General features: G+C 30.1%; 2 protein-coding genes and 1 long non-coding RNA gene across 5 annotated transcripts; 2 read left to right on the top strand and 1 right to left on the bottom strand.

The window, feature by feature from the left end:
• Window positions 1-760: 760 nt before the first annotated feature.
• LOC117160668 (ATP-binding cassette subfamily G member 4) lies at window positions 761-27682 on the top strand. Of its 2 annotated transcripts, XM_076627962.1 has the most exons (13): window positions 761-1052; window positions 16371-16646; window positions 21633-21816; window positions 22384-22507; window positions 22850-22995; window positions 23342-23465; window positions 23646-23760; window positions 24428-24556; window positions 24664-24785; window positions 25050-25218; window positions 25312-25568; window positions 25814-25947; window positions 26186-27682. In XM_076627962.1, the coding sequence occupies exons 2-13, from the start codon at window positions 16439-16441 to the stop codon at window positions 26403-26405; spliced, it is 1932 nt and encodes a 643-aa protein (XP_076484077.1). In that variant the 5' UTR covers window positions 761-1052; window positions 16371-16438; the 3' UTR covers window positions 26406-27682. The 2 variants fall into 2 exon arrangements, with proteins under 2 accessions (XP_076484077.1, XP_033197469.1); XM_033341578.2 differs by lacking the exon at window positions 16371-16646.
• On the top strand, window positions 12621-13100 carry LOC117160603 (uncharacterized). The gene has a single exon (XM_076621276.1). It carries the CDS (start codon window positions 12621-12623, stop codon window positions 13098-13100), a length of 480 nt encoding a protein of 159 aa, XP_076477391.1.
• Window positions 16765-20694, bottom strand: LOC117160689 (uncharacterized). 2 transcript variants are annotated; one of them, XR_013061922.1, is made up of 4 exons: window positions 20655-20694; window positions 19269-20586; window positions 18903-19022; window positions 16765-18832 (listed from the first exon to the last, which is right to left on the bottom strand). It is a non-coding gene; the product is annotated as an uncharacterized LOC117160689 (long non-coding RNA). The 2 variants fall into 2 exon arrangements; XR_013061921.1 differs by having other exon boundaries at window positions 20329-20586.
• Window positions 27683-27933: the final 251 nt, after the last annotated feature.

Raw genomic sequence — 27933 nt, 5'->3', positions numbered from 1 at the left:
CTTATGATTTGATCATAGATACAAAGAACAAAAAAATTATATTAATTGTGAAATACGTTTGTAGAAAATATATTTCAGGCATGTATAATATAAATAAAAAAATAATAAACAATAATAAAAAATTAATAAAATTTTCTCTGTCTCATAGAAAATGTTGAGCATTTCACGATCAAATTTTAGGGGCAGTGAATAGACAATTTGTATTAGTTTGACAGATTATTTAATTTTAATAGACATCTATATATGTCTTCTTTATAGTCTTCTACAGTATAGTTTTCTTTACATTTGTCGATTCCTCAATGAGGTTACAAGACATCCGATTACATATCTTTCCTTACAAACTACATCAACTGTCATTTCTTTACGTTGACTTAAACTACCTTATTCTATATACATTTACAATATACAAACTATACTCTCTCCGCTTTTTACAACTATATATTTTATTTCATATATATATAAATTTACTTTTAATTAATAAATAAATAATACAAAAACTTGGCTATTAAAAATTTTTAATAAAGTGAATAAATAATTTATACTAAATAATCAATAATTAATTAAAACGCAAATATTCATCTTCGTTTTCTATAAAACAAAGCGCTGGTAAAAAACAAGTATTGAGTAAACGAACATAAAGTACCTACTTGAGAATCGTTGCGTGAAATAGAAAAAGAGAGGGGGCGTGATAGACTCCTGATCGGCGGGCGAATATGTAGAGGGGAATAAAAACATGATAGGGGAAGGCAGTAAAGGGAGAACATGAGAGTCGATCAGCGGCATTCGGCGGTAGTAAGCAGTAAGCAAGCAGTACGCGCTTGCATTTTCATGTATGTGCTCTACGCTGTTGTAACGAATGTCCTATAATGGTTTTGTCTCTGACACATTTGTTTCGGTTCTTATAGTCATAAGTTTGTGTTATACCCGTCTTCTTAAACGCACGTGTTTCAAGCTGACCACCAAATTACACGTGAAATGAAACTGGTGTACTAAAGTTACTCAGTGAAAGCTGACAAGCAAGAAATTCGTGTATCTTTCATACTCTCATTCCTGTAAGTGCATATCTTTATTTTATTATCAGTTTTGTAAAGCATTTCTTATAAGATGACAATATATGATTTGAACCTGATAAAGCATGTCTTATATTGTTTTTCTCATTTAATCGATTATCACAGTTAACATGGTTGTTACGTATCTGATTTCTATTTTCTACAATACTGTATATTAACAAGCAATGTTCATACAATACCTGTATTTACATTGTGAAATATGAATTATTATGAAATACTTTTTATAATTTTGGAATTTTTATAGTTCACGTGCCATATTTAAGCCGATGTCATACATAATCTACAAATTAATAATCTTGTGGCGTACAAAAATTTCCTGATAAATTTTCAACTTTGTGTTCTTAAAGTGAAATCTAGATGAACTTGAAATAATATCGATATTGTTATTATTTGTTATTATCATTCTTATGTTAGACTTTCGCCTATTACAAGTTTAGATAAAAAGCGAATTATAAATATAAGTAAAAAGTATTAATATTATAAAAGTATACTATGAGTATAAAAGTATAATATTATAAAAGTAAATATATAAGTAACATTAAAATAATATTGGTAAAAGAGTATGATAAGTAAAAGAAAACAGTATAATACATAAACAGTGCTACATAATTGTAAATTATTACTTAAAATTATTAAAATAGCGTGTTGGAGATATAAAATGAAAAATTTATCTGTCCAGAAACTTTTATAAGAGTGTGCGTTATGTAAAGTTAGTGTTATTTGCATATTACTGGAACTTGAAAAAGTTAATAACTCGTTGACGATCATAATGATTATGTTTCATGTTTTACTAAACTTTTTACAATAAAATGATAAGTAGCACGGACTAAAATATGTTTAACGGTATGAGTGGCTTGGATAACATTGTCAGAGAAAAAGTGCGCAAATACAATATACAGTCAACTTTCGTATAACGCAGTATCATAGCATACTATGCTGCATAACGTACCGTATATACCGTATATATATATGTATGTATAGAAGAATCATGTATATTTCAGAATATCGTATTATAAGAGGGTTAAATGTAATATTTTGCAAAAATTAAATGTTATTTATCTATCAATGTATGTATGGTATGTTGATAGTAGTGTATTTTTATTGCAGCACCCAGGACAAAGTACAATATATAATTCATAGTGCCAGTGCCAATGTGTTAATTAGAAAAGTAATATGAACATTTTTTTTTAGAAATATGCTGTTGTCTATATGACTCACGATTCACTATGAAAAATTTGTTTGAAAACATATTTACTAAAAGAGATCTTTTTCTAAGATCTTCAATTTTTTTGTACTTCATTTAATTACGAGTAGTGTGAGGAGAAGGTGTGATTGAAATTTATTTGGAAAGTGAAATATCAAGAAACATTTGACTCATTTGGAGTTTTGTCTTTGTTATGTATATACTTTTTGTATCTTGTTTGATTAATGGAAGAAGTGAGAAAGATTGACAATTATCTGGAAAGTAAAGGGAGCATTTATAAATATTTATTATATATATAAGGATATATTTGATTCATTTGACGTTTTATTTTTGCTATACATGTATGTTATTCATATCATTTATATTCTTCAATATTGTATTTTGTTTAAGAAAATGTTTATAAATATTTATTAGATAGGATAAGAGATATAAGGAAATACTTATTTGGTTTATTTGAAGGCAAAGACGATTGTATATCATGAGTTGAGATTCGGAACTTTCACTGTAAAATCTTATATAATAGTAGGTACTCAATTTGATAGTTCTTTCTCTTCCTCATAAGTACATACATATTCTTGTTTATTGTAAGAAAAGGAGCTATTATACAAGTTAGTAAATTTGAAAACTATTCATTTACGAAATTAATTCAGTATTTTCATTAGTTAAGAAAATTATTTTTATAGCTATATTAAATTGCTAGAAATATGCAGAAATATTGATGTAGTTAAATACTGTTCAAAGCGAAACAAACTATTCATCAGAGGCTCGTAGAAGGCAAAGTGAGTCAAACTCTTCCTGACTTGTCGGTTTTGTCCTACTTCTTCGCACCTTTCGAGGAAGTTAGAAATTGCACGAAATCGTCTCGATCTCAGATTTCGAACGACGAAACTGCATCCAGCGCGTGCAGTGATCGACATATTCATTTTTGTCGTCATAGAAACTTTTCTTATACTAGTATACTTATACTTACTTATACTTACTTGAAATTTAAAAATTCCTTAATTTACGTAGTCCATAAAATATAAGAGTATACATACATTGAATACAAGAATATGGAATAAAAAAATATAATTCCCATTTTAACCGTGGCCTTCACTTTTTAAGACAGATGCAAGGTAAAATAAATATTAGCATGACATGTTCCTCTCGAAAGCGAACATTTGTTTTAAATATTTTTTGTATCGTCCATAGTTTTCGAAATATTTATATGTTGCCAAATAAAACGGACATATTGTATGTACAGCTTCAATAAACCAAAACGTATTCATGCAAAGAACGACAAAGTAAAATTTGAAATATAATATTTATTGAAGAAATAGAAAAAAAATCCAAATTGAAAATCAAGTCAAACACGGTATTACAATCCAAATCAATGTAAGTATTCAAATCAAATCTGGTATTTCTTAAAATTGAAAAAAAAAAGAATAAAACCGACTTCTAAAGGAAACGAGAAGGGACTGAAGGCACTTAAAAATGGAAAATAATTTTTTCTTAAATATATATATGAATTTAAATCTTTTGCAGTTGGCGCCAAATTCAACGTAAATAAATTATATAAATTTTCAATTACACGACGATCTATTTAATGGAATGTAATATTCTTAAAAGTTGTCGACTATTTTTAAATGTTCTTGAAAGACCTCGCTCTGAAGCATGGAAAAATAATTAAAATATGAAAGAATCCTAAGAACAAAGAATTATTCACAGAATACTCATATTTATCCATACATTTGGACGTACAGCCAGTCGTACTTGCTAATAGAAGTCAAAACTTCTCTAGTGAAAATTGTATAACTACATGAAGGAACGTACATGTACTTTCATCGAGAATAAACATTTTCTTTGTTGATGTATGCATTAAGTATCGACATTTAACATGTAACTTCGTACGAAGTTAATTTGTCTGCTTTAAATTTAGCAACGACGGCAAGAAATTGAAATTTGCATATTTTAGAAAGGATTATTCTTCTCTACCTAGTTGGTCTTCTCCCTTCTGTTTCTTTAAAGCCTGCTTTCTTATTATATTTAACATTTTTGAGTTTCTTAGCTTAATGTTTATGAACATATGGATTGGCTTTTAAAAAGCCCTTCATTAAGGGACCACAGGGGAAGCATACTCTATCGAGTGAAAAATCTCTTTTCTCTTTTATCCCTTTGAGGGAAAAATTAAACAAAAAATCGTTAAAATACTTCTACGGATTTTTAAAGGACAACTGTGTCAAAAAGAAATATTGCAACTTAACAAGAACGGTTATATTATTCATGTTCAAATTTAAATTCGCTCCTTTGGAGATTGAGTATGATAATATCCTGAATTATGTTCTACACACTTGTTTGGGTATCGTTTCTAAATTAAACCTAAGTTGAAATCTAACCCGGTCTAAGAGATATCAAAGAATTCATTAATATACAGGGTGGTTGGTAACTGGTGGTACAAGCGGAAAGGGGGTGATTCTACGTGAAAAAAGAAGTCGAAAATATAGAACACAAATTTAAAAAAAATTTTTTTTTTAATTTTTTTAAAAATCTACAGTGAGATCCGTTATAACGAGACGTGATAAAGTGCACGCGTACCGAGCGAAAATTCAAAGTCGATTTTCTCGAAAACAAAGCCTCAAACGAAAAATTTTTATTCTATATTTTCGACTTCTTTTTTCGCATAGAATCACTTCCTTTCCGATTTAATATTGCTTACTTTTTAAAATAATTGGCCAAACTTCTTTGTAAATTAACTTACATTTTTAGTTTAGTAATTTTTTGAAATGAAGTTAACCTCACTTTTTATCTACAGAATGTTAAAAGATATAGGCGATATTAATAAAATGTGATTCTAATAAAATTGTTTCGTAACTTGAGAAATAAATCTTAAATGAAATTTTTCTACGTTAACCTTTCTTCATTATCCTGATGTTTAAGAGAATAAAGAAATAGGTACCAAAGAATTTTTTTTTTATTTGCATGAATTTTACAATCAATTCTCATTGAGAATTATAAGTAAATATTTCTGGCGTATTACTATGGCGTGGTACTATGTCGTGTTTAATAAGTGTTCATCGTGTGTTTCATTCTAGTTGAATCTAGTGCTTAAATCTAAAGGGTAATGTCCTTTTAACCTGCCGATCTGATCTTATTACTGAATTTGGATGTTTCTTCCTTGACTGTGGGAGGTACCAAAGAATAGCAAATCTTTAAGTTACAATGTAACTTTATTTGAGTCGATTTCTTCTAAGTAGATCTCGTATTTTTATGCAATTTCATATTTCTGTGAATAAAATTAAAGAAATGGAATCTACATAGAAATTTCTTTCATCCATTAACGATTATAACCTCTTATTATATTTAATATTGCTTACTTTTTAAAATAATTGGCTACACTTCTTTGTAAATTAACTTACATTTTTATTCTAGTAATTTTTTGAAATGAAGTTAACCTCACTTTTTATCTACAGAATGTTAAAAGATATAGGCGATATTAATAAAATGTGATTCTAATAAAATTGTTTCGTAACTTGAGAAATAAATCTTAAATGAAAATTTTCTACGTTAACCTTTCTTCATTATCCTGATGTTTAGGAGAATAAAGAAATAGGTACCAAAGAATTTTTTTTTTATTTGCATGAATTTTACAATCAATTCTCATTGAGAATTATAAGTAAATGTTTCTGGCGTATTACTATGACGTGGTACTATGTCGTGTTTAATAAGTGTTCATCGTGTGTTTCATTCTAGTTGAATCTAGTGCTTAAATCTAAAGGGTAATGTTTACCCTGCGGATCTGATCCGTCGCGTCAAGTAATTGAGTACCTAGCAGGGTTTTTGTGGTTGTTAACTTATTACTGAATTTGGATGTTTCTTCTTTGACTGTGGGAGGTACCAAAGAATAGCAAATCTTTAAGTTACAATGTAACTTCATTCGAGTCGATTTCTTCTAAGTAGATTTCGTATTTTTATGCAATTTCATATTTCTGCGAATAAAATTAAAGAAATGGAACCTACATAAAAATTTCTTTCATCCATTAACGATTACAAAAGTACTTTGCTTTCAATATTTTATATATTTTTGTATACTTATTCGTATATACAATTTGCGGATTTTTAAACCTTTAAATTTATTACAAATGCATAAAAATCCGCGCTCTTTTTAAAAACATCTCAAACAAGTCAGGTGATTGTTGAATCACGTATCAAAGTCGAAATTAATTAAAGAATATGTATTGATATTTATATGCCATAGCAATTTGCGTAAAATGACCGATTGAACTTTGTGCGTAGTGCACGCATGCTGTTACGATGTTATTAATCACTCGGTATTATCAGTGAAGAAGCATTTATAAGTGGCATACAATCTAAATGAATTCTGGAAAATCATATATTTTTCGTAATTGTCAAGCTTTATCGTGTCGATGACGTTTCCTACAAGAATATGTTGCAGAGATAAAATAATGGAAGTATGAAGTTTATTTCCTTGCTTGATAAAGTTAACAGAGAGATATTTATTCGAAGGAATAAAATATTAGTAGTTTGGTATAATTATTTACAATATCATTAAAGATTTATAAGCGTGAGTATCTTCTAAAGGAATCTTCTGTTAAACAATTTGGTTACATAAATTGTATATGTATTTAAGCTACAAAAAAAGTGAAAGCACATTTTTCGTGAGTTATTGTAGCATTTTGGTATTTATGTATCTGGTGTCCTTGAAAACAGGATGACTGAAGCTTCTCTAAAAGAGAAACTAAGACCAATTTTGTTAGTATAGATACCTCATATAGCTAAAACTTAAGAAAGTTAAGAAGCATATTTCGTAGCCAAAAACACTGACTTATACCTGACTTATAACTGACTTATATATTGATGATAACATTATACATTATTGCGTACTGTATGTGTTATATAAAATATTTTGGAATTTCATTCCCACTGAAACACGAATTTCAAATGAATCATTTGAAATAAATTTTCCCTATTGCTGCTTTCGTTGTTTTTTTTTATATAATAAATTTGAGTATCCATAAAAAGATATTTGAAGCTGCTTTTTTTTAGTCTGGATTAGGTTTGAAGTATTTCTAAACTTAAAATTCCAATCTCTATATCACGTTATCTTTAACTTTCGATATCGTCCAATCATGTGACAAAGAGAAAGAGAATGCTTATCTTATAAAATAATTTATACTTTACATAAGTATATGACCAATGTATATTTTTTCAATATCAATTACAGTTTTTTTATCGACCGGTGAGAAAAATTACACGTACCTGTTTATGCTTACATAATACGATATCACTGGTTGCCAATTAATCAATCTCTCAATGAATAGTTAATGGAAATTTCAAAGGTTGTTTCTAAAACAATCATAGTCAACATCGTTGATGCTAAACTGATTGATAGCAACATGAATATTCATTTATTTCTAAATTGTACATTCTTTAATGAACCTTGACTCATGATCCATCCAAAATGAGGGAGATCGCGGTTTGTTTGTTGTTCGCCCTTCGTTTTAGATTTCTATGATAATTTTTCTTATAATATAGGCCATATGTAAATAAATAGGTCTTCTTATAATACACATTATATAATAAGTTAAAAAAAAGGTCAGAGATAAATGGAAGATAAAAGTATGCACAGTGACGCAAAAATGCTTTTGAACATATATAGAACATTTTTATATATATTCATATACACACACTGTATATGTATTGTTTAATATATACGATATAAAATATTTTGAATTTTATTAATACTGTACTAAGATGAACGTTATATGTAATTATATTGGTGAAATTTGAAACCATTCTGAAAACGTAAAAGATACCTAGAAGTTACAAGATGTTTATTCCAAACTGTCAATAAACGTTCTTGCATGATATTAATTAATTGAATAATGGAATTAAATTTTACAAGTAAATTTAGAAATTATAAATTATCTAGTCGTTTTACGAAGTTTATAAAAGATCTACTTGTAACTTCTTAATTTATTAATATTAATAGTTAGTAAATTATTGCACAAGAGCTCTGATTGTTCATGCTATATATGTATACTTATATATGCAGAGGCGTTAACAAGTTCATAAATTCTTGTTAGATTTAATTATAACTCTCTAACGTAACGTATGTAAAATTAAAGTATCTAATGTATTTATTTCTATTTAAAATCTGAATTATCCAAAGTTACATGATTAATTATACGATTTATCGGCAAATTTGACATCCGCGTACAAAGTCCGAAGTAATACTATCAAACTTACTCATCGCATGATTATACACATATGTTTGTAGATATTCTATGTTAGTCATCTTTCTTTCTTTCGAGGAACGCGAGCAGGCAACTTTTGTTTTCTTACGTTGAATTGATCTTTGCTCTGCAATCATTATCTTTTCTATTAAGTTTGCACAAAATTTTGTCGCAGGAGTCATGTAAATAATCAATATGATGATCTAATAAACATTGCAATGTTGTTTTGCAATTACAAAGAAAGTCAGCACAAAGATAGGTACATTATTAGGTGGATAGCTTCAGAGTCTTCCTTAACGTTTTGATAACCCCAACGAAAGTACAATACATGTAATAAATATAACATTGTGTAAATCTTTGTAGAAAGCAATCATAAATAATGATCATTTCACAGCGCGGTCGATAAATTCTCGTAAGAAGGGAAACTGGGATGCCAATTCAAATTGTATAACGAAAACGTTCATACAAATTTGTTTTTTTACGTTACTTTTAAATGCTTTATATACGTTTTAAATTTGTAAATATATGATTATATTTTTTTATAGGTTATTGTTCGATGTAATGTAATTACAATTAGAAATAGCCATAATCGAAAAAAGAAAAATATATTAAAAATTGCATAATTGTAACTTTTTGATAAATGTAGTGTTAATATACGACTATCTATAAAGTTTTACATTTGGAGGTTAGAGTTTTATAGCTTCATGTATGACTCTTTATGACGTATATCGATACGTGTGTAAATAGAGTGACTTGTTTGCAATTTACATCATCGTTGATCACTGACATTAACTAAGAGCAATTTCTAAGAACATTCGAAACGTGTACACAGGTTATCAAGGAAACTGATTGACAAAGAAATCAATATGCAAGATAGATCGCTGTATATTGTTATCGTCTCAGGAATAATAAATGTGAACTTGAATTTATGCCATTCCACGTAAACAACGACCGGCTTGGATCTTTAACGATCTCTCCACTGGACTTTCATTGTTGATTCATTTTGTGCGATTAGATTTGCGATGTACTTCGACCAATCATTATAATTTATGGCTATTGTCTCGGAAATGCATCATTTGCATACAAATGATAAACTTTCTGTGCAGAAGGAGTTAATTTATTACTTTTATTGTTACATTTTTAATATGTTAAACTTATAGTAAAAAGTATCTACATTGTAATTGTAGGAAAATTTATAATCCTAAGATAACCTTTGTTAAACCTCTTTTCTCTCGTTTTCAATTATCAATTACTAACGATATAGGTTAGGTAATTTTACATTCTGATTGGTTAGCTTTTAAAATCATTAGAGCTCCAAGTAAAACAGATAAGTAGACGTTACCAGAGTTCAGCTTTAACTTCTGAAACAATGATTGTTGTTAATACTATAAACAAGATTAGAGTTATCGCCAGAAGAGATAAACCACTTTGTTCTCTTTGAGGAAGTTTGCTTAACGATCAAATGTTTCAATGTCGTCGATTCCTTCTTAACGATGTCATATGTATACGTGCATATGAATTGCTTTCTTGTTCATCATGTATATATTTTGTGTAATATTTATATGTATGTAAGAAATGATTGTTTATGGACAGTCTGAAATACTATTATCAGACATAATACTATTATTAATACTATTATCAGACAAATACTATTATCAGAAATAAATCAATTTGAAAATAATTAATAAAGAGATAAAAACAAGATTAAAAAGATATACAACCGATATAAAGAAACGAATAAATTGTTTTAATCAATGTGCTTATTTTCTGCAATAAATTTAATGACTAATCGAAGTTCACGTATCGAACTTGTAATGGTCATTATTGGAATTTAAACTTCAATTATTTTTAATAAACACTTCTCAATAAGCTGTGTCTATTTTTATTATTTTTTTAAATGAATACGCGTCATAATGCAGAATATTCTGTTTTTCTGTCCTTTAGACCGACATTTGATCATTCAACGTGTGTTATTAACAATCCATAAATAACCGTTATTTTATCGAAATTAAAGGTTTTCTAACTTTGCTTTTTTTTCAAGAAAATTGTCTATTCCTTCAAAACCATTCCCTTTACTTACGATACTATAGACTTATTGCACATGAAATGTATCGACGAGGCGTTGCTTATAATTGTAAGGTAACCATAATACACTGTTGTTAATGTAATTAAATAATTCGCGGAAATTAAAAAATATGGTTGTGACAGAATCTTTGTCTGTATGTGTTAATCACGACTATATGATGCAATGCAAATGCCGGAATTTCTTGTACACTCGAACAGAATTGAGTGAGTCAGCTAAAACTGGATGCTGAAGTATTTGCAATAGTAATTCATGTTCATATCACTTATTTTATTCTTAGAGACAGTATTAGAATACTAAGTTTTATCACTTATTTCTGAATCACTTTGTAGTCATAGAACGATTAATCTAATCTAATCTGAGATCAACGTCGACTTTCCGTTTGGTTTTCGTTAAATCATGTCAAACTTCACTAGCAAATGTTCCGCGCGATTTAACCTATACTCGTAACAAAGATCAATTTGTGTTTAGGCAGAGTAGTTAATGGACTGCGGATTTTTATGCATTTAGGTAATATTTGAAGATAAAAAAACGTATAGAATGCGTCTAATATGCAGAATTATATAAAATTTCCAAAGTACTTGTTTAATAGCACTTGCTGTAATATTTGGTATCTAAACTTTTCTACATAAATTCCATTTCCTTACTTATCTTTATAAGAATATGAATTTCCATATATGTTCGCCGCCTTATTAATATTATTTAAAATGCTGACTGATCGATGAACATTATCGTGATCCACGCATACTTAAATTGCTTTTTAATACAATTTTTAATATCTTTATAATACTTTTATAATTTTATCTTTGGAAATGAAATTAATTACAAGCAAAGTGAATGGTAATGTATACAAAAAAACGTCACTCTTTCGATGATAAATATTAAATACTTGTGTGATAAAAACCGGTTATGTCTTTTATCGTGAGAATAATAAATTCAAGTAGATATCCGTGGTAACTTCCTGTGGCTTCCGGAAGTAGTCGTCTATTACTGGTCCTTGTGTTTTAGACCAAACTGTACGTAACAGCATATAAATGTCTTTTTTATTTGAAGATTTGCTATCTGACGTTTAAATAATCTATGTATGTGCGTATAACATATGTATATATAACTTATATGTTTATATAAACTGCAAGTTACATTCTTCAATTTAAAGTCATGTTTTCAAAAGCAGAGCTGTATATCCAAAATAATAAGAAACTGTTGCATATTTTATATATTAAAAAATGTTAATTTTTTAAATTATTACAATACGTTTGTTTTATTATTTCATTCTCTATTTCTGTTGAATATTATGAAATTAATCGGCTGCAGTATAATATATCTCTTCCGAAGCTAAAAACAAGTATGTTTACACTTGAGATTCAATTAGAAATTTGTTATCAAATGCAGTTGATTATCATGTTTGAAAGCATATAACAGGTTTCGAGAGGTGAGTTAAGTAGTAAAATTTTTTAGTGAAGGCAAGTTAAAAAGTATTATTTCTGCATGATATTAAAATATAAACTTTTTTGTGCAACTATTATAATGACATACATATACATATAAATATCCATTAATTTAGTTATATTTTAATGTTACTTTCAATAAAGAAAGCATGTTTCTCTTTTTGGGAAGTTCTTAGAATCAGGTGACCCATGTTAAATGCAAATTAAGTACCTTATATCTATAATAAATCATTGAATTCATTTAACACTAGGTATACGGGACCCGTCAATTTGACGGATTTCAAACTTCGAAATGAAGTAATTAATTTTATCCATTTTGCGTCGTAAATTAATCATTTCATCTAAAGAATTTATGCGCATAATTATTTTTTCCTAGGCTTTCTTATTTTTGAAATCTGTATGTAGTATACCTATCTCTACGAAACTCGTGAAATTGACGGGTTAGCTGATTTCATAAACGATCCGTTTTTCAAAGACAGTGTGCAAAAGTTTCAGTTATTGCAGACATTTCTGTATTTTCTTATTTTCACCAATCCCCCTTTTCTAGCAATCGCGAGTAGATCCAAGAGATATAGTAAGATAATGAACAAAATTGTCAACATCAATGAAGATTGTTCTGAGGATACCTCCAAAGAAGATCAGTATGAATTAGGCCAAAGCGAAGCTGACAGTGAAAGTTCTAAATACATTGAAAGTGGAGAGATAGAAGGATCTTCGAATAGTGAAGAGGAACATTTCTTGAAAATGTGTCGTAACAAGAAAAGGATGCGCATTCTTTCTAGTTCTGACTCCGAGGATGAAAGGACGAGCATTCCAAGCACATCCCAAAATGTAATAGGTGAAACTGAAATTGCAATTGACGGGACACAGTGCATAAAACTGAAAGCAGGCGGATCTAGGGGTAGGACGCCCGTTCGTATGATATTCAAGGATATCGCAGGGCCTACTGGCTATGCTAAGAGAAATATTATGTCGGGTTGTGTAACTACTGCTTTCGAATTGATAACTGGCAGACACATAATGGAACACATAAAAGATTGCACTGTAACCGAGGCGCATTGAGTTTTGAAAAAAGACTGGACAATCACAGTTGCTGAGTTGCGTAATTTTCTAGGAATTCCATATGCCCGAGGCGCATATGAAGCGAGATCATTGAAAGCCTCCTAAAGATTACAAACAGATAAATTTGCGCTGATATCCGAAATACGGAACAGATTTATAAGTAATAGCCAGGCTTGTTACAAGCCATATGAAAATATCTTAATAGATGAACAATTATTTCCAACGAAAGCCCGATGCAGGTTTACGCAATATATACCGAATAAGCCTCATAAATTTGGCATTAAGTTTTGGTTAGCAGTTGACGTCCAAACAAAATATATTTCGAATGGTTTCCCTTATATGGGGAAATGTGAAACTCGATGCTCAAGGGGAAAAAGGACAAGATGACATTGTTTTCCACGAATTTATATAAATCAGAAAACTGCACGCTTACTGTGTATAAAAGTAAACCTAACGTAAAAGTCCTCCTTCTAAGCACCAACCATACAGGTATACAAGTAGAAGACAATTATAAACGTGTTCCAGAAACCATTGCTTTTTATAATAAAACAAAGTTTGTTGTGGACGTCATTGACCAGATGGCACGCAAATATGGTGTGAAAGCAGGGAGTTTCCGATGGTCCCTCCTTTCAATATTTTAGATTTGACAGCGATAAACGCGTGGATATTATGTGAAGAATGCACCGGATCGAAAATATCCAGAAAGGAGTTCATATTTTGCCAAAGATCAGACGCTTCATTTCTGTCACCTTTAACGTCAGAAGTGCGAAAAAGTTGCCAAGTAGCCTATTGCAAAAAAAATAGAAGCAATAATTGTTGTATACAGGGTGGTTGGTAACTGGTGGTACAAACGGAAAGGGGGTGATTCTACACGAAAAAAGAAGTCGAAAATGTAGAATAAAAATTTTTCGTTCGAGGCTTTGTTTTCGAGAAAATCGATTTTGAATTTTCGCTCGGTACGCGTGCACTTTATCACGTCTCGTTATAACGGATCTCACTGTAGATTTTAAAAAAAATTAAAAAAAAAATTTAAAAAAATTTTATTCTATATTTTCGACTTGTTTTTTCACGTACCACCAGTTACCAACCACCCTGTATATTGCAAAAAGATCGTATGCGGAAAATGCACAAACAAAATTCAGTACCCTATATCGTTAATATTATTGTTATCATTTCCGTGATAATTTTTCAAAAAAGACTTTTTACTTATTAACAATTTATTTAAACGTGGAGCCTAATATTGTTCAATTAAGACTTAATTTGAACAAATTGATTTTTTTAAAGAAAATGCGTATTTTCGTTTATCCGTCAATTTGACGGGTGCTCGTAGAGATAGGTATATAAGAAACGCCCGTAAACATAGTGTTAATCAAGCAGTTAATATAATTTTGAATTGTACTATAGTTCGTTTCGGAATCGATATTTTCCTATGACGCTCATCATTTTAGATAAAGTGACGATTCGATTAATTGTAAGATAGTTTGGTGCTTTAATCATTATAAGGGTCTTTGATATTCTTAGGGTATTATTCAGCTTTTTTTCCATAGATCGAGAGCTACAAAGAGCAGATCCATAATATGAATTATAATCTTGGAATTCAGATATTTAATCCAAACTATCTTAACTGCGACCCAAAATCTCATGATATCTGTGCCTGTTGCGTGTTGATTTACACATTGTTTAAGAAATAGCAGAGATAATATATTTGGATGGCACTTGTATGATTATTTCACAAGTCATATAAGTCATATAAGATTATTGTACAAGATGACCTGTTTTCATGATAATCATTCGTTTGGGTTTCAATCATCATTTTTTATACCCTCACTTTGTGTCTTGTACAATGATATTTTATTACAATCTTTTACAATTTAAATTTGTCTTATGCAAAAAAATATCGCTTCTGCAGTTTACATAGAAAAAAGATTAAAAAAAATGAGAAATAAAGAACAGAGAGAAAGAAAAGAATATGGGTGTGTACAAGGATCAGAGAGGGGATGAGGAAGTAGAAGGCATTGGGGATACAGTTAATTAATTCCAAGTAGGAGGGAATTCTTATGTTAAAATATTACATTTTTAAATTCAGAGCAGCAAGATGTGTGTAATAGACATTTCCTGGAATGAATAAAAGACTCCATGGATTGAGTCATATCACGTAATTTGAAGGATATTATTAGAATATTGTATACATCTTAGTTAGATATATAGACATGTTTTCGTTCCTAATTAAAACTATGGCGATCAATTAGTTTCGAGCATAACTTTCATGTCAATTAGCAAACTACTTAGTTTTTGTTACATTTGTCGAAAAATTTCTGAATTCTGAATATGTGTTGTAAAAATAAAAAAATAGAAGTTATAAATAATTACAGAAATACGTAAGTAGATAAACGAATATATACATGTATATATGCATATACGTATGTATGTGTGTATAGAGTCCTGGTCAAAAGTCTTAATACAGTTATAACATTTGTTTAACTGTAAACTGAAATAAAAAATTTGTTGTTAAAAGATATTACCGATTTTAAAAACCGCTAAAGGTATAAAGTAATTTCTATTTTATTTATATTTGATTTAGATATATATGCAACAACGATTACGTTATCCATTTACTTATTAAACAGCATACTAAATATATTGCAACGGAATATATCAATAAAATTTATCAACGCAATTTCAAAATGAAATTGGTAGACTAGAATATTGGAACAATGGTACATTGGAACAACAAATTCTTTGGATAATCTCTAGAACATGCAAAATGTTTGATTCCGATAGCTGAATCCCATACTGCATACCCTGTAACATATCCTATAAGATGCACAAAGAATTATCCCGATTGGTCCAGCCATCGTTCTGAAGTAATTGGTAAACATACATAAAAGAAAAAAGAAAAATACACGTCGAACATTGATACTTGCTTATTTTTCAAAGTCGGTATATAAAGGTTAACTATGTAATTATTAAAGCATGCAAAGGATTACTATTTAATTAGATATTTTATTTGACAGGGAAAATAAGGTAACAGTATATTAAAATTTATAAAATTTATGCTATAAAATATAAATTATAATATACTATAATATTTTAAGTTCAGAAATGTATATTAAGTACAAATGTTGTCATCGGTTATCATAATATTAAGATGGCGGTAAATTTCAAATTTTTTAATTGGAACGCTAGATATAGAAATAATTGATGATAAATATCTTTCTGTTTGTTTATGTTCCTTTCTGTATTGATCATATCCCATTTTTCTGACTGCAGTTTTATGGTGTTTGCTTGTCTATGTTCAACTAATCGGCGAGCAATTAGCTCGCTCAAAATACTCGACGATGGAAGTACTGATGCACGAGATGAGCAATGGCCAGGAGACGAATGCAGTCGACACGAAGGTTTACACTATGCCTAAGCAGACAGAGAAAAAGGTAGAAAATGCACATGTTGAGGATGGAACATGTTTCATGGAAAGCAACGCAGTGGATACCGTCGATATTATGTTCGAGAACATCAAGTATACCGTGTCACTGGGTTGTAAGAAAGGTTAGAATAGCCTCAGTGTTTCGATATTTCCTTGTTCCATTTTTGATTTATCTGTGTCACTTCCTTGACGTCATGTATTCTTGATTGGTGGAATATAGTGAAATCATAAATTGAAGTATTAAGAGGATACACAGATTGTTTTGGTTCCTTTAAAGCCGGAGATTCATTGGAAAGCTAAGTTTAATTATGCTATGATATGTTATGTTTAAAAATATTTGTTTCAATATATGTATATATGTATCCACCAAAAGCTAAACTAATAGCACAGCTAATAGTACAGTTTAGTTTAGCTGTGGTGGAAACGATTTCACATATGTATATCTTTCGAAAAATATTGTTAATCGTAGTAGAAGAAACCTTCGATAACCGCAGACATAAACTTCTTGTTCTCTAATTGCATGGTCGTCATCTCCACCACGGGGGGAGGTTCCTCTTGACGCACCGTGAAGCTTCGATGGCTCGCCGCGATCGAGTAGCAGGGCCGGCGTGACATTTTGCCGGGCCGGTTCAAAAATTTTGCGGGGCCTGAATACACATTCAAATCCTACACTTAAATTTTACAATTTTGTTTACAAATGCTGTTACACATTATATATTTTTTATAAGATGAATATTAAATAATAATACAATCCAATAATAATATTAAATAATTTTTCTCGCTTTTTTCGACGCCAAATCTTTGATAACATCATCGATTGAATTTGCTACTTCATTTTCTATTAATAGAATAGCCAGAGATGAAAATCTCTCTTGGTTTATCGATGATCGCAGATAATGTTTTATTAGTTTCAATTGCGAGAAACTACGTTCTGCTGAAACCACGGTTACCACGGAAACCACGGCGTCGTTAACATAATTTGTAATGCGATTAATAAATTTGGGTATGCTTCCGAGAGATGGTTCTTTACGATATAATTCATCGAATCTAAAGCCGAATAATTGGTTTGTGTTATTGACCGGAACATCTTAATTTCTTCCAATATTTCAGTTCCGTCGAAATCTTCTTCCAAATATAAATAAAGGTCTTGACAACACTTTAATAAATATTTATTATCTAAATTTCCAATCTCATTCATGTATAGAAAACCAGAAATATTTTGATGATCTGTATATAATTCGAATCTACTTTTAAAGGACACTAGCGCGTATTTATTATTTTTAAAAAGTAATGTACACGGAAGTATTCTTTGTCGTTGATTCATAATCGAATAATTTTTGTTTTTTACCCCTGTATGATGATTTGAAATCTGGTGTTATGTCCATTTCCTTTGCAACTTCATATTTGCTGCGATCATTTGTTTTGCTAAATCTTTCATTTCTGTATTCCGCAAAGAATACGTTAAGACGTTAAAAAGAATACGTTTAATAATATTTCGTATCAAGTGATAAGACTGGCAATAAATTCAAATTCATTTATCTTGCGCACCATATACAAAATCTCAATTGTCAATTTATTGTTCAGGCGAACGTGAAATCGAATAGCCTTTACACTATCAAAACGACATTCCCACCTAGTTCCTGATAATGGTTTAGGTGTAACTTTTTCAACGTGTCTTTTTACAATATCCCAACGCGATGTCGATGCTGCAAATATTGTGTAAATCTTTTGTAAAACACCAAAAAAATGTAGTGCTTGGGTTGATGATTTTGCTATATCTCCCAATAACAAATTCAAGTTGTGACTACCGCATGGTACGTAAAACGCTTTAGGATTTACACGTAATATATTTGCTTGTACTCCTTGATATATTCCCCTCATATCGGCACCGTTATCATATCCTTGTCTGCGACAGTCAGATATTTTTATTCCCAACTGATCCAGAATGAGCATGATAGTTTCAGATAGTCCTTTTCCTCTTGTATCGTGAACTATTTCAAATTTGATAAAATGTTCCTTGATTTCAACCTCCTCGTCTGTTATATTGACATAACGAAGAACAGCCGATAATATTGCTCTCCATGGCTATATAAATGGAATAATATTTTGCTCTTCTTATTGCATCGAAATTTCTGTTTTCTTCTTTTTGTGCTTCAATTTCCATATTTTCAATATCTTTTTCTTGATGAGTTTCACAATCGCTCGTTTTTCTATTGTTTTCATTTTCGTCCAATTTAGTTTCGTTGATGTATTCTTTATTTTCCTTCACAGGTGTATTCAACTCTTGATCTTCCTCTTCCAAAGGGATCTAATTCATTGCCGTATGTTTTTTACCTTCGTTTGGCTGTCTTGAATGACTAGTGGCTTCAATTACATACCTCAAGATGTTGTTTGTTTGCTGTTTCATATACTCGTCTCGCTACTTCTTCCGTTTCAGTTTTTCATCCCCACCTAAGTATTTCCGTCCACGATCTCTAGCCCTGCTAGCCATAGCGGTTCTTAAAAGAACATATTTCCGTGTATAAAATTTTGTCTGTTACAAAAGTGAATAAAATCGTGCGCCAAAAAACATTTACTGCAAGATAGAATGAACTATATATTTAATAATAACGAATACAAATTCTCAACTAGTTATATGTATTGGATTTCATTTGTATGACTGCCATAAGTTTTTTTGCGACGCGATTTCAGTTAGGGTTGATTTTAACTTAAAAAAGGGGAAATAATTGAAAAAAAGTACTTACCAGAAATCAAACGTTTTGAAAATGTATTATACCACAATGTAACTTTGAAAATATTCGTCGTCTTAAATTTACCAAAACGTAACGATCACAATCCTTGCTACGTGTTGTGAGATTGACTAATGCTCAGTATCGAAGCAATGCAATGGCCTGATGCGTTTTTGTGTAAAACATATGAACCGCAACACGGCGACTGACACACAACCACTAATAAATGTCAGGCGTTACTATGCCCAATTTCTATGCAAGTTCGTAGGAGCTGCGACTCGTCGACAGACTTCCAAAAATTGGGGAGCGTTATCTCTATTTCTTTAAGCAGTTTTTTAAACAAATCCAAGTAATTTTTTTTCCAATCCATAATTCGCTTTTAAGGGGCAAAAGATTCAATGAAAGTACAAAATTTGTAATCATGTATGACTTTTGCAAAAAACTATTGATGTAGTTTAATTTCTCTAAAAAGTACATTTCTCTGAAAGCGCCTAGATTTTTTTATCTAAAGTAGTTTCCAGGATATGAGGACTTTATGGAGTTACACTGAACTTTGATAATTTTCGTCACTCCATTAAACTGAATCATTGCTACTAAAAAAATGTCTTGCATCTTAATGGTATCATTATTCTGTAAAAAGTTAATCGAAATCGGTGTTTTTTAATTGGGTAATTTTCGTAGACCGCGGGACCTCTCAAAACGTGGGGCCGTGTTCCGACGAACGCGCTGAACCTGCTTTGCGCCGGCCCTGTCGAGTAGTGTAATATGATCCAATATCATATATCGCTCAGGCGATGTATGTAGGTACTAATTCAGCAGTGAAACTGTTTTATTTTTGACTTTTTTAAAATCAAACTTTTACTAACATATTTATGACATCTTTCTGATTAAAACGAGACCAAACACATGAATTATATTTACGTATTAATATGGTTATCATTTATTAAATAAGTAAATATGCTCCAAATTCGAAAATATCGTGTTTGATGTCATTTTAATCAGAAAAATGTAACAAACATATTGGTAGAAGCTTCCTTGATCAACAATCAACGGTAAGAAAGTTTTTATACGTTACCAAACACTTCAAACTCTCAGTCCCTTTTTCTCTTTCACTCGTGTTGTCCTTTTCTACGTTCCGCGCGTCTAAGATCTCAGTTTTCTGGAATAGAATCATTTCTGCTTCTCCATAATTGCAGAACCTGGGTCCCGAAATTCTGGTAATTATTGAAGGTTTCCATAACATAGCATAGCTTAAGCCCTGTTTCCACTGAAGTAACACCAAGAAAGTTTTTATTGCTGTTGCATGTTTCGTAAAAAAGTCGCCGCTTGTTGCCTGTTTCGTAGCAACAAAATAAACGTATAAGTGTATTCAATATATAAGTGTTGTTAACAACAAATAACCTTTAAATCGAAGTAAGACCCGAAGGCTCCTCAGACTATGTTGTTTTAACATGGATAAAATATATCTATAAGCATTGCTTGTAAATATTTTGGAACATGCAGCAGCGTAAAATGGCAAAAGGTTCCTCTTTGCTTCAGTGGAAACATAACTTAGTTTTCTGGTGAATACCCGGTATTATCTTCACACTCCTATTTCTAGTTCTTACATATAAACACGCAATGATCGAGCCACTGGCCACCATCTAGTAAGATAATCATCTTCTAATTCTGAGAGTAAATTGATATCTCACATTTCTGTCAATAGTCGATCATCTTACCTCCTCTTAGGTCTTTCCCAATCTCTATTTTGATGATAATGCTATGACCTTATTACTTGTTTGTATTGAATAATCAACAAGACATTCAACGTTTAATGATATAGGGTCGCACATGCCAAGTGACATGCATATTTAACTAGAGAAAAACTACGCGTATGTGAACTTTGTCACATTCATCTTTATAGAGATACACATAGAAATCAGTGCGCTGACAGATCTTTTTATTTGTACAGTATGCAAATATGTAACTCGTTGTTTATAGTTAATAACCAATATAGTAGTATTGCATTAATTAATCGGAAAGTCCTTAAAGTCCGCATAATTGAGATTCTTAAAAATTTACAAAGTCTGTAAAAATCCTTAAAAGAATACAATAAAAATTTTCAGAAAATGTAAATTAGATCGATTTTTCGAAATTGGAAAAATAACCTTCGCAAATAATCGCTTAATGTCAATCGTTGATAATCATATTTTATAGAATTAGTATTGTAATATTATGAATATTAAAAAATTTAATAAAAATATAGTTCAAGAAAATATATTTCTTGACTCTTATAAACAACAGCATCTCTTAATATTAATAACAAACGATCGTATCCTATATTCACAATATATCTATATCCATACATATGTGATCACTTTAATCACACACATATTGCAGGCCAAAAGGAGATATTACACGGAATCAATGGAAGACTTCCAGCGAAACATTTAATCGCCTTAATGGGCCCATCCGGAGCAGGGAAGTCGACCTTGCTGGATATCCTGTCGGGATTCAGGACGACTGGCATGGATGGAAACATTTACATCAACGGTCATGTCCGACACTTGAATTCTTTTCGAAAGTAAGCATTGTGTCGTCCGAAATCATGAATATGCTAATACAACGCTCTACGTGACCGAAGACTAGATTATCTTAAATACTATTATGGTAATTAATGCATTCGTTTAAAAATCGTCTGGTATATAGTAACTATAACAATGCATAAAATGTATACGTATATAAATTGAGATTACGTTTTTCGTTATAATAATTCTTTTGAAATTATTCTCACTTTCTTCTTACTTTTAAATCCTTTTATACATCTAGAAGCCTATTTCTTTAAATTACTTTTTAACTATTTAAAATTTGTTTACTATTCCCTAATATTTCATAAAATAAATTGTCATTACTTTTCCTTATTTTTATTATATTCTATTATATTTCCGTTATATTTACAAATAGAAGATTCATAATCATTCAGAAGTATTTTGTACATTTGTCACTAATCAGATATTTGTCACACGTGGAAGTCGGGAATAGACAGTAGGTAATGAATTCAAACGATGTGGCTTGTAATTAAATTCTATGCTCGTATTATGTATTCTTATCTTTGACCGCTGTTTTGTTATGTTTCATGCGATCGCCATAGATGTAGCACATACATCACGCAAGATGACCGTTTAGAAGCTCTGTTGACAGTCGCTGAGAACATGACTGTCGCAGCTGACCTCAAGCTGCCCACTAGTACCCCTAGATACGAGAAGGAAACGATAGTACGTATGTAGATGCTTATACTCGAGGTCAATTGCTAAAATTTCTTAAATATTTGTATCATTGGCAAATTTTCTTATGGAAATATAACAAGAAGCTTCTAGTATACATTTGATCGATTATTCATTAAAATTATAGTAGTATACTTATTTGGAAAAAATTGGTGATTTTTATATCGAGTCCTGGCTTTTTAAACTTTAACTGTTTTTATATCTATAGTATCTAAGAAGTTTTCTTATAAGCATATAATATGAGCTAATGAATTTTTACTATAATGTTATGAATACATCTTCATAAAGTCATGCAATAACAGTTATGTATTTAAGTAATATATTATATTTTAGATTAAAGACATCCTGAATACCTTGGGTCTATATGAGCATATGAATACTCTAACGGAAAAATTAAGTGGCGGGCAAAGAAAGAGGCTATCCATCGCTTTGGAGTTGGTTAATAATCCGACTGTTATGTTTCTCGATGAACCGACTACGTAAGTATATGTATTTATAGGAAATTTGAATATGCGAATGTACTGAATGCATGTAATATGCAAAAATATATAAAATATTCAAAACAAACGCTTGCAGCAACATGTCATTTGTAAAATTTCAAAATCAAAACCTTACTTTATTACATTCTGTTTATAATAATATACTATAACGCTTCTACAAGCAATTCAAATATTTACAGCATTATGATAAATTGTTATTTGGTCCTTAATGAGTTAAATCAAATCTCTGTTTAAGTTTCACTTATATAATTGCATAAACATATGCAATCTAATGATAATAATATATAGAGATAACAGTAGTCATATAGTATGGTGAACGTTTCAGGGGTCTGGACAGTTCATCGTGTATGCATGTGGTAAATTTGTTGAAATTGCTCGCACGGCAAGGAAGGACGATCGTCTGCACGATACATCAACCTAGCGCCTCGCTCTTTCAGTTGTTTGATCTGGTACGAGGTACTTTTTGCCGTAGGTTTTTTTTTGTACAATTTATTCGTTGCCTGTGTTGAATCACAGTTTGAATGTCTGCATTTTGATCGTATCTCTTATGTTTCATTCAAGATGTAGACTTTTATGTTTTGTATGCCTGGCTGTCGACTTCATTTTTATTTTCGTATTTATGATCGCAGGTTTATGTACTGGCGAATGGAGAATGTTTATTTCATGGTGCAACCACCCAGTTGGTTTCCTATTTGGAAAACGTTAAACTGCCATGTCCTGTATACTACAATCCAGCTGATTACGGTATGAACGACGTATAGTTGGATAGAGAGATATAGCGAGATTGTAAATCAGTCGGACCAAAAATAACAAATGTTCAGATTGTCGAAACGTTCGTTTAAGATATTTATGGAAGACTAATATAGATAGGCAGTTACAAAGCGGTACACTGGTTCCCAGTATGGTCTCACATAGACCAACAATTCTTGTTACGTTTTATTAGAATTTATATTAGATCGTCCAAAAAGTTTCTTTCGTTTTATAAGGAAATAATGGGCGCACAACATTTTCCGTTTTATATTATTTTATCGAATTACGTATGTTCCATTTTGTTCTATCAAAATAAAGATCACAACGTTCGACAGATTAGGTTTCATGTTTGTATAAAGATGCGTCTTTGTAAAAGACGTATCTGTAAAAGAAAGACACTTTTCGGACAACCTAATATCATGTATATTCGTACTGTCGCAATTGCCTAGACTGTAAGTTTCTGTCACACACACACATTTGTATTTTTTTATGCAAATAATTTTTTTATTTATTTAATCAGATATAGTGTTTAATTTTCTGATATAAAATATTGCGTTTTGGGTGTTTTTTGAAAATTGTTTTCGCGCTAAATGAAAATGTTTCATTTTTCGAAAATTAGATATTTTGACCAATATACTTCATTTATTGCTTTTTATTTTAGTAATTGAGTTGGCTTGCGGTGAATATGGAGATGACAAAATAGCGATGTTAATATCGGGCTCAAAGAACGGCAAGAGTACGCAATGGTTCCAAAATGCTGATAGTCTTGTAACTGCAAATAATTTGAGAGGTATATCTATTACGAGTTAAATTTGCATTATTTTAATAAGATTATATATAAATTAAATCAAAGCCGAGAATGATTTTTTTAATGACATTCATTTCTTCATTTTGCAGCGTTGCATCCGATTAAGAAGCATGTGAATTTAAATGGAAAAAGTAGTCTTCATGCGACTTCTTTAATACATCAGATTAAAATTCTGATTGAAAGAGGTTTTATAAAGTCTAAAAGAGATACTGTAAGTATTATAAAAGTGCAAAATCTACAAAATTATCAATTTAAACAATTATTAATTATGCATTAATTAATATAATTTGTTAGGATGTGATGTTTATTTCTGATTATCCTTAGTAATCTACAAGTAGTAGTAATTAATATTTCATTATGTAGTCATATAATCTCTCTCTTTATGATGAATGATTTTTCATAAGCTTATACTGAATGAAATATCATAGATGAATAAATACTATTCTTCGAATAAATTGATATCTTTCTATTACAGACATTAACATATTTACGAATCATAGTCAATATAGCCGTTGGTTTAATGCTTGGTATGGTCTTCGTTGGAGCTGGAACCGACGGTGCCAGAGTGTTAGATAATTATAATCTTTTGTTTTCCATTCTTATACATCATTTGATGACCACAATGATGCTTACCGTAGTTACTTGTACGTAAAACTGTCCATAATTTAGCGATTAATTGTTATAAATTTTGATAATTTTTAAATATGATTTTTAATAGGGTTTTAATATTTTTTCAGTTCCTATGCAAATGAGCATTCTATTAAAAGAACATTTCAATAGATGGTACAGTTTAAAAGCATTTTATACGGCCATTACTGTCATCGAATTACCGATTTCGATAATATGTTGTCTACTTTTTACGGTGATAACGTATTTGTTCACGTGTCAACCATTAGAAATGTCACGATTTTTCATGTTTTTCGCGATTAGCTTGTTAGTCGTTCTAATATCACAGGGAGCTGGTCTCATGATTGGGGCAGTGTGCAATGTAATTGTAAGTATATCATAATAATTATAATTAAATTGCCGATTTTTATGTATTTATAGAAAATAATATACAAAAATATGTAATATACCCAAAGCATAAAGTGCTGTAAAACAATATTTATTTCTTTTTTCTATCTATTATATTCATAGTTATATTCATAGTCGTATAATTCACAATATGAATTTGCCATTCATGGTACCAATGACATTTCATAATTAGAAGATATTTAACATATTTCCTTAAAATCTTAGAATGGAACATTCGTGGGACCAACTTTGACCGTGCCATTGATGATGTTCGCTGGGTTTGGTGTTACATTACGTGATATACCAAATTACCTTAAGTGGGGTACATATATAAGTTTCTTGCGATATGGTTTGGAAGGGTAATATTCCTTTTTTTATATTTTTAAATATGTCACAAATTTTAAAGATAACAAAAGTAATGCAGCCTTGTTCTAATTGTCTAAAACATTACTTTTGCATTATTGTATATTAATATTTTATTAAAATCTTTTAACATAAAAGTTTTTTTTATGAAATAATTGGAAAAAAATTAACTTTTCTATAAAAATATTAATTTATTCCATAATGTTTAAATTAATTTTCTTTGTGAATTTACAGATATATCGGTGCAATTTATGGATTCGATAGACCAGTGTTATTCTGCGAAAGTAACGAAAATTTGTACTGCCATTACAGATATCCAGCAAAATTCCTTTCTGATATTGCGATGGAAGGTAATCAGTTTTGGAATGATATTGTGGCGCTTATAATAATACTTATACTAACGCGATGTGCCGCGTATTTTCTTCTTAAGTGGAAGATCATGTCTGTACGATAAACCGATTAAGTTCAAAGTGATCTTCGAACTTGTTGTTTCGATTTTGTTTCGTATCGTAAGCGATAAACGATCGCTATTTAGCTGTATAGAACGTTATATGCAAGGTAATCGAAGAATGTATTTATACTATTTCTCTAGTTTTGCAAATACTTTTTGCTCAATACAGGGTAATTTTTATAGAGATATAAAATTGGTTCTTAAGTAATTTTGATACGGTTTCTAAAAAACAAATACATTTATATGGTGGTTATGAATTCTTGAAAAATGTGTATAATTCTGACTAAGCCAAAGACATTATTTTTATTAAACTGGTTTAATTAACGGTTTAATTAATCTCGTTTAATTAATGATCTGGTGATATCTCTAATTTGTAAATACCAGATTTTCTTTTTTTAAACGAGAATGATGTCGGCGATATCTACTCGTTCGTAATAGCATAATACAATTTAGGATTATTCTGGAATCAATTTTAACTTATTCGTTATTTTTATTTCTCATATTCAATAATGATAAGAATTTTAGACATTTGAATGTCTAAATTGTAAATTAATCTTTCGTGGTCGAATTACGTTACGATAGAATAATTTTTTTCAATAACCTTAATAATTCCATCACTAAAGATTAATAGACGAGAAGAAACGCGCTGTTATATTGTAAATTAAGTATATATTTAAGCTGATATATTTTTCCGAAACGATATTTTCGGAAGTTGAACGTGATATTTTAAAATTGCTCAACGAATGTCAATTATCAATGCAAGTATATTTTTTTACATATCAGTTTACGAAATAAAATGAGAAATTTGGCTCTCCAATTGTACGTACGCAAACTTTTATTTTATAAGTATATTTTATATGTTCATATTTCTATAATTTATAATGTGAGGAACTTTTTAACTTCTCCTACTTGAAATTGTTCATGATACAACTAATTGTACATCTATACAATTAGTTATACAATTGAATACTGCTCATACTTCTGTATAAAATGATATTGTTAAGTTCATTATTCTGTAACATGTGATGTTAGAAATTTCTTGCCCTTTTTGTACTTGAAATTATCAATTGTACATGTAAAGTATTTTTATACAATTATTTTATTAATATATTTATATTTGGTGGGACGAAGAAATCGTAGTTAATCAATTGCAACTTTGAAACAATCCTATTCAAAGCATTCTTGTTTCCATCGTCAGTGAGCTACGTTATGTGAGTATTTGCGGAAATACTTTGGACTTGTGATTACGATTAAAGAAACAGTAAAACATTTGAAAAATATTTCTAAAAGAGTACGTTTATTAAACTTATGATAACCTTTCGATAATCCTCAGATATAGTACTTCTACGAATGAATATTTCTTGAACGAGTATAAAAGTGTTCGATATTTGCAATGTGAACATACATAGATAATGAAAAATATTTATCTTGATAAGAAAATCCGTATTTTAGATCTTGAAAGTATAATATATTTATATAAAATCAGACAAATGTTATCACAGCACGTGTAATATTCGAAAATTTTCATAAA

This window comes from Bombus vancouverensis, chromosome 1 (genome assembly GCF_051014615.1).
Source record: "Bombus vancouverensis nearcticus chromosome 1, iyBomVanc1_principal, whole genome shotgun sequence".
Lineage (NCBI taxonomy): Eukaryota > Metazoa > Arthropoda > Insecta > Hymenoptera > Apidae > Bombus > Bombus vancouverensis.
Note: the sequence above shows the minus strand (reverse complement) of the source record. Positions and strands in the feature narration are given on the sequence as shown.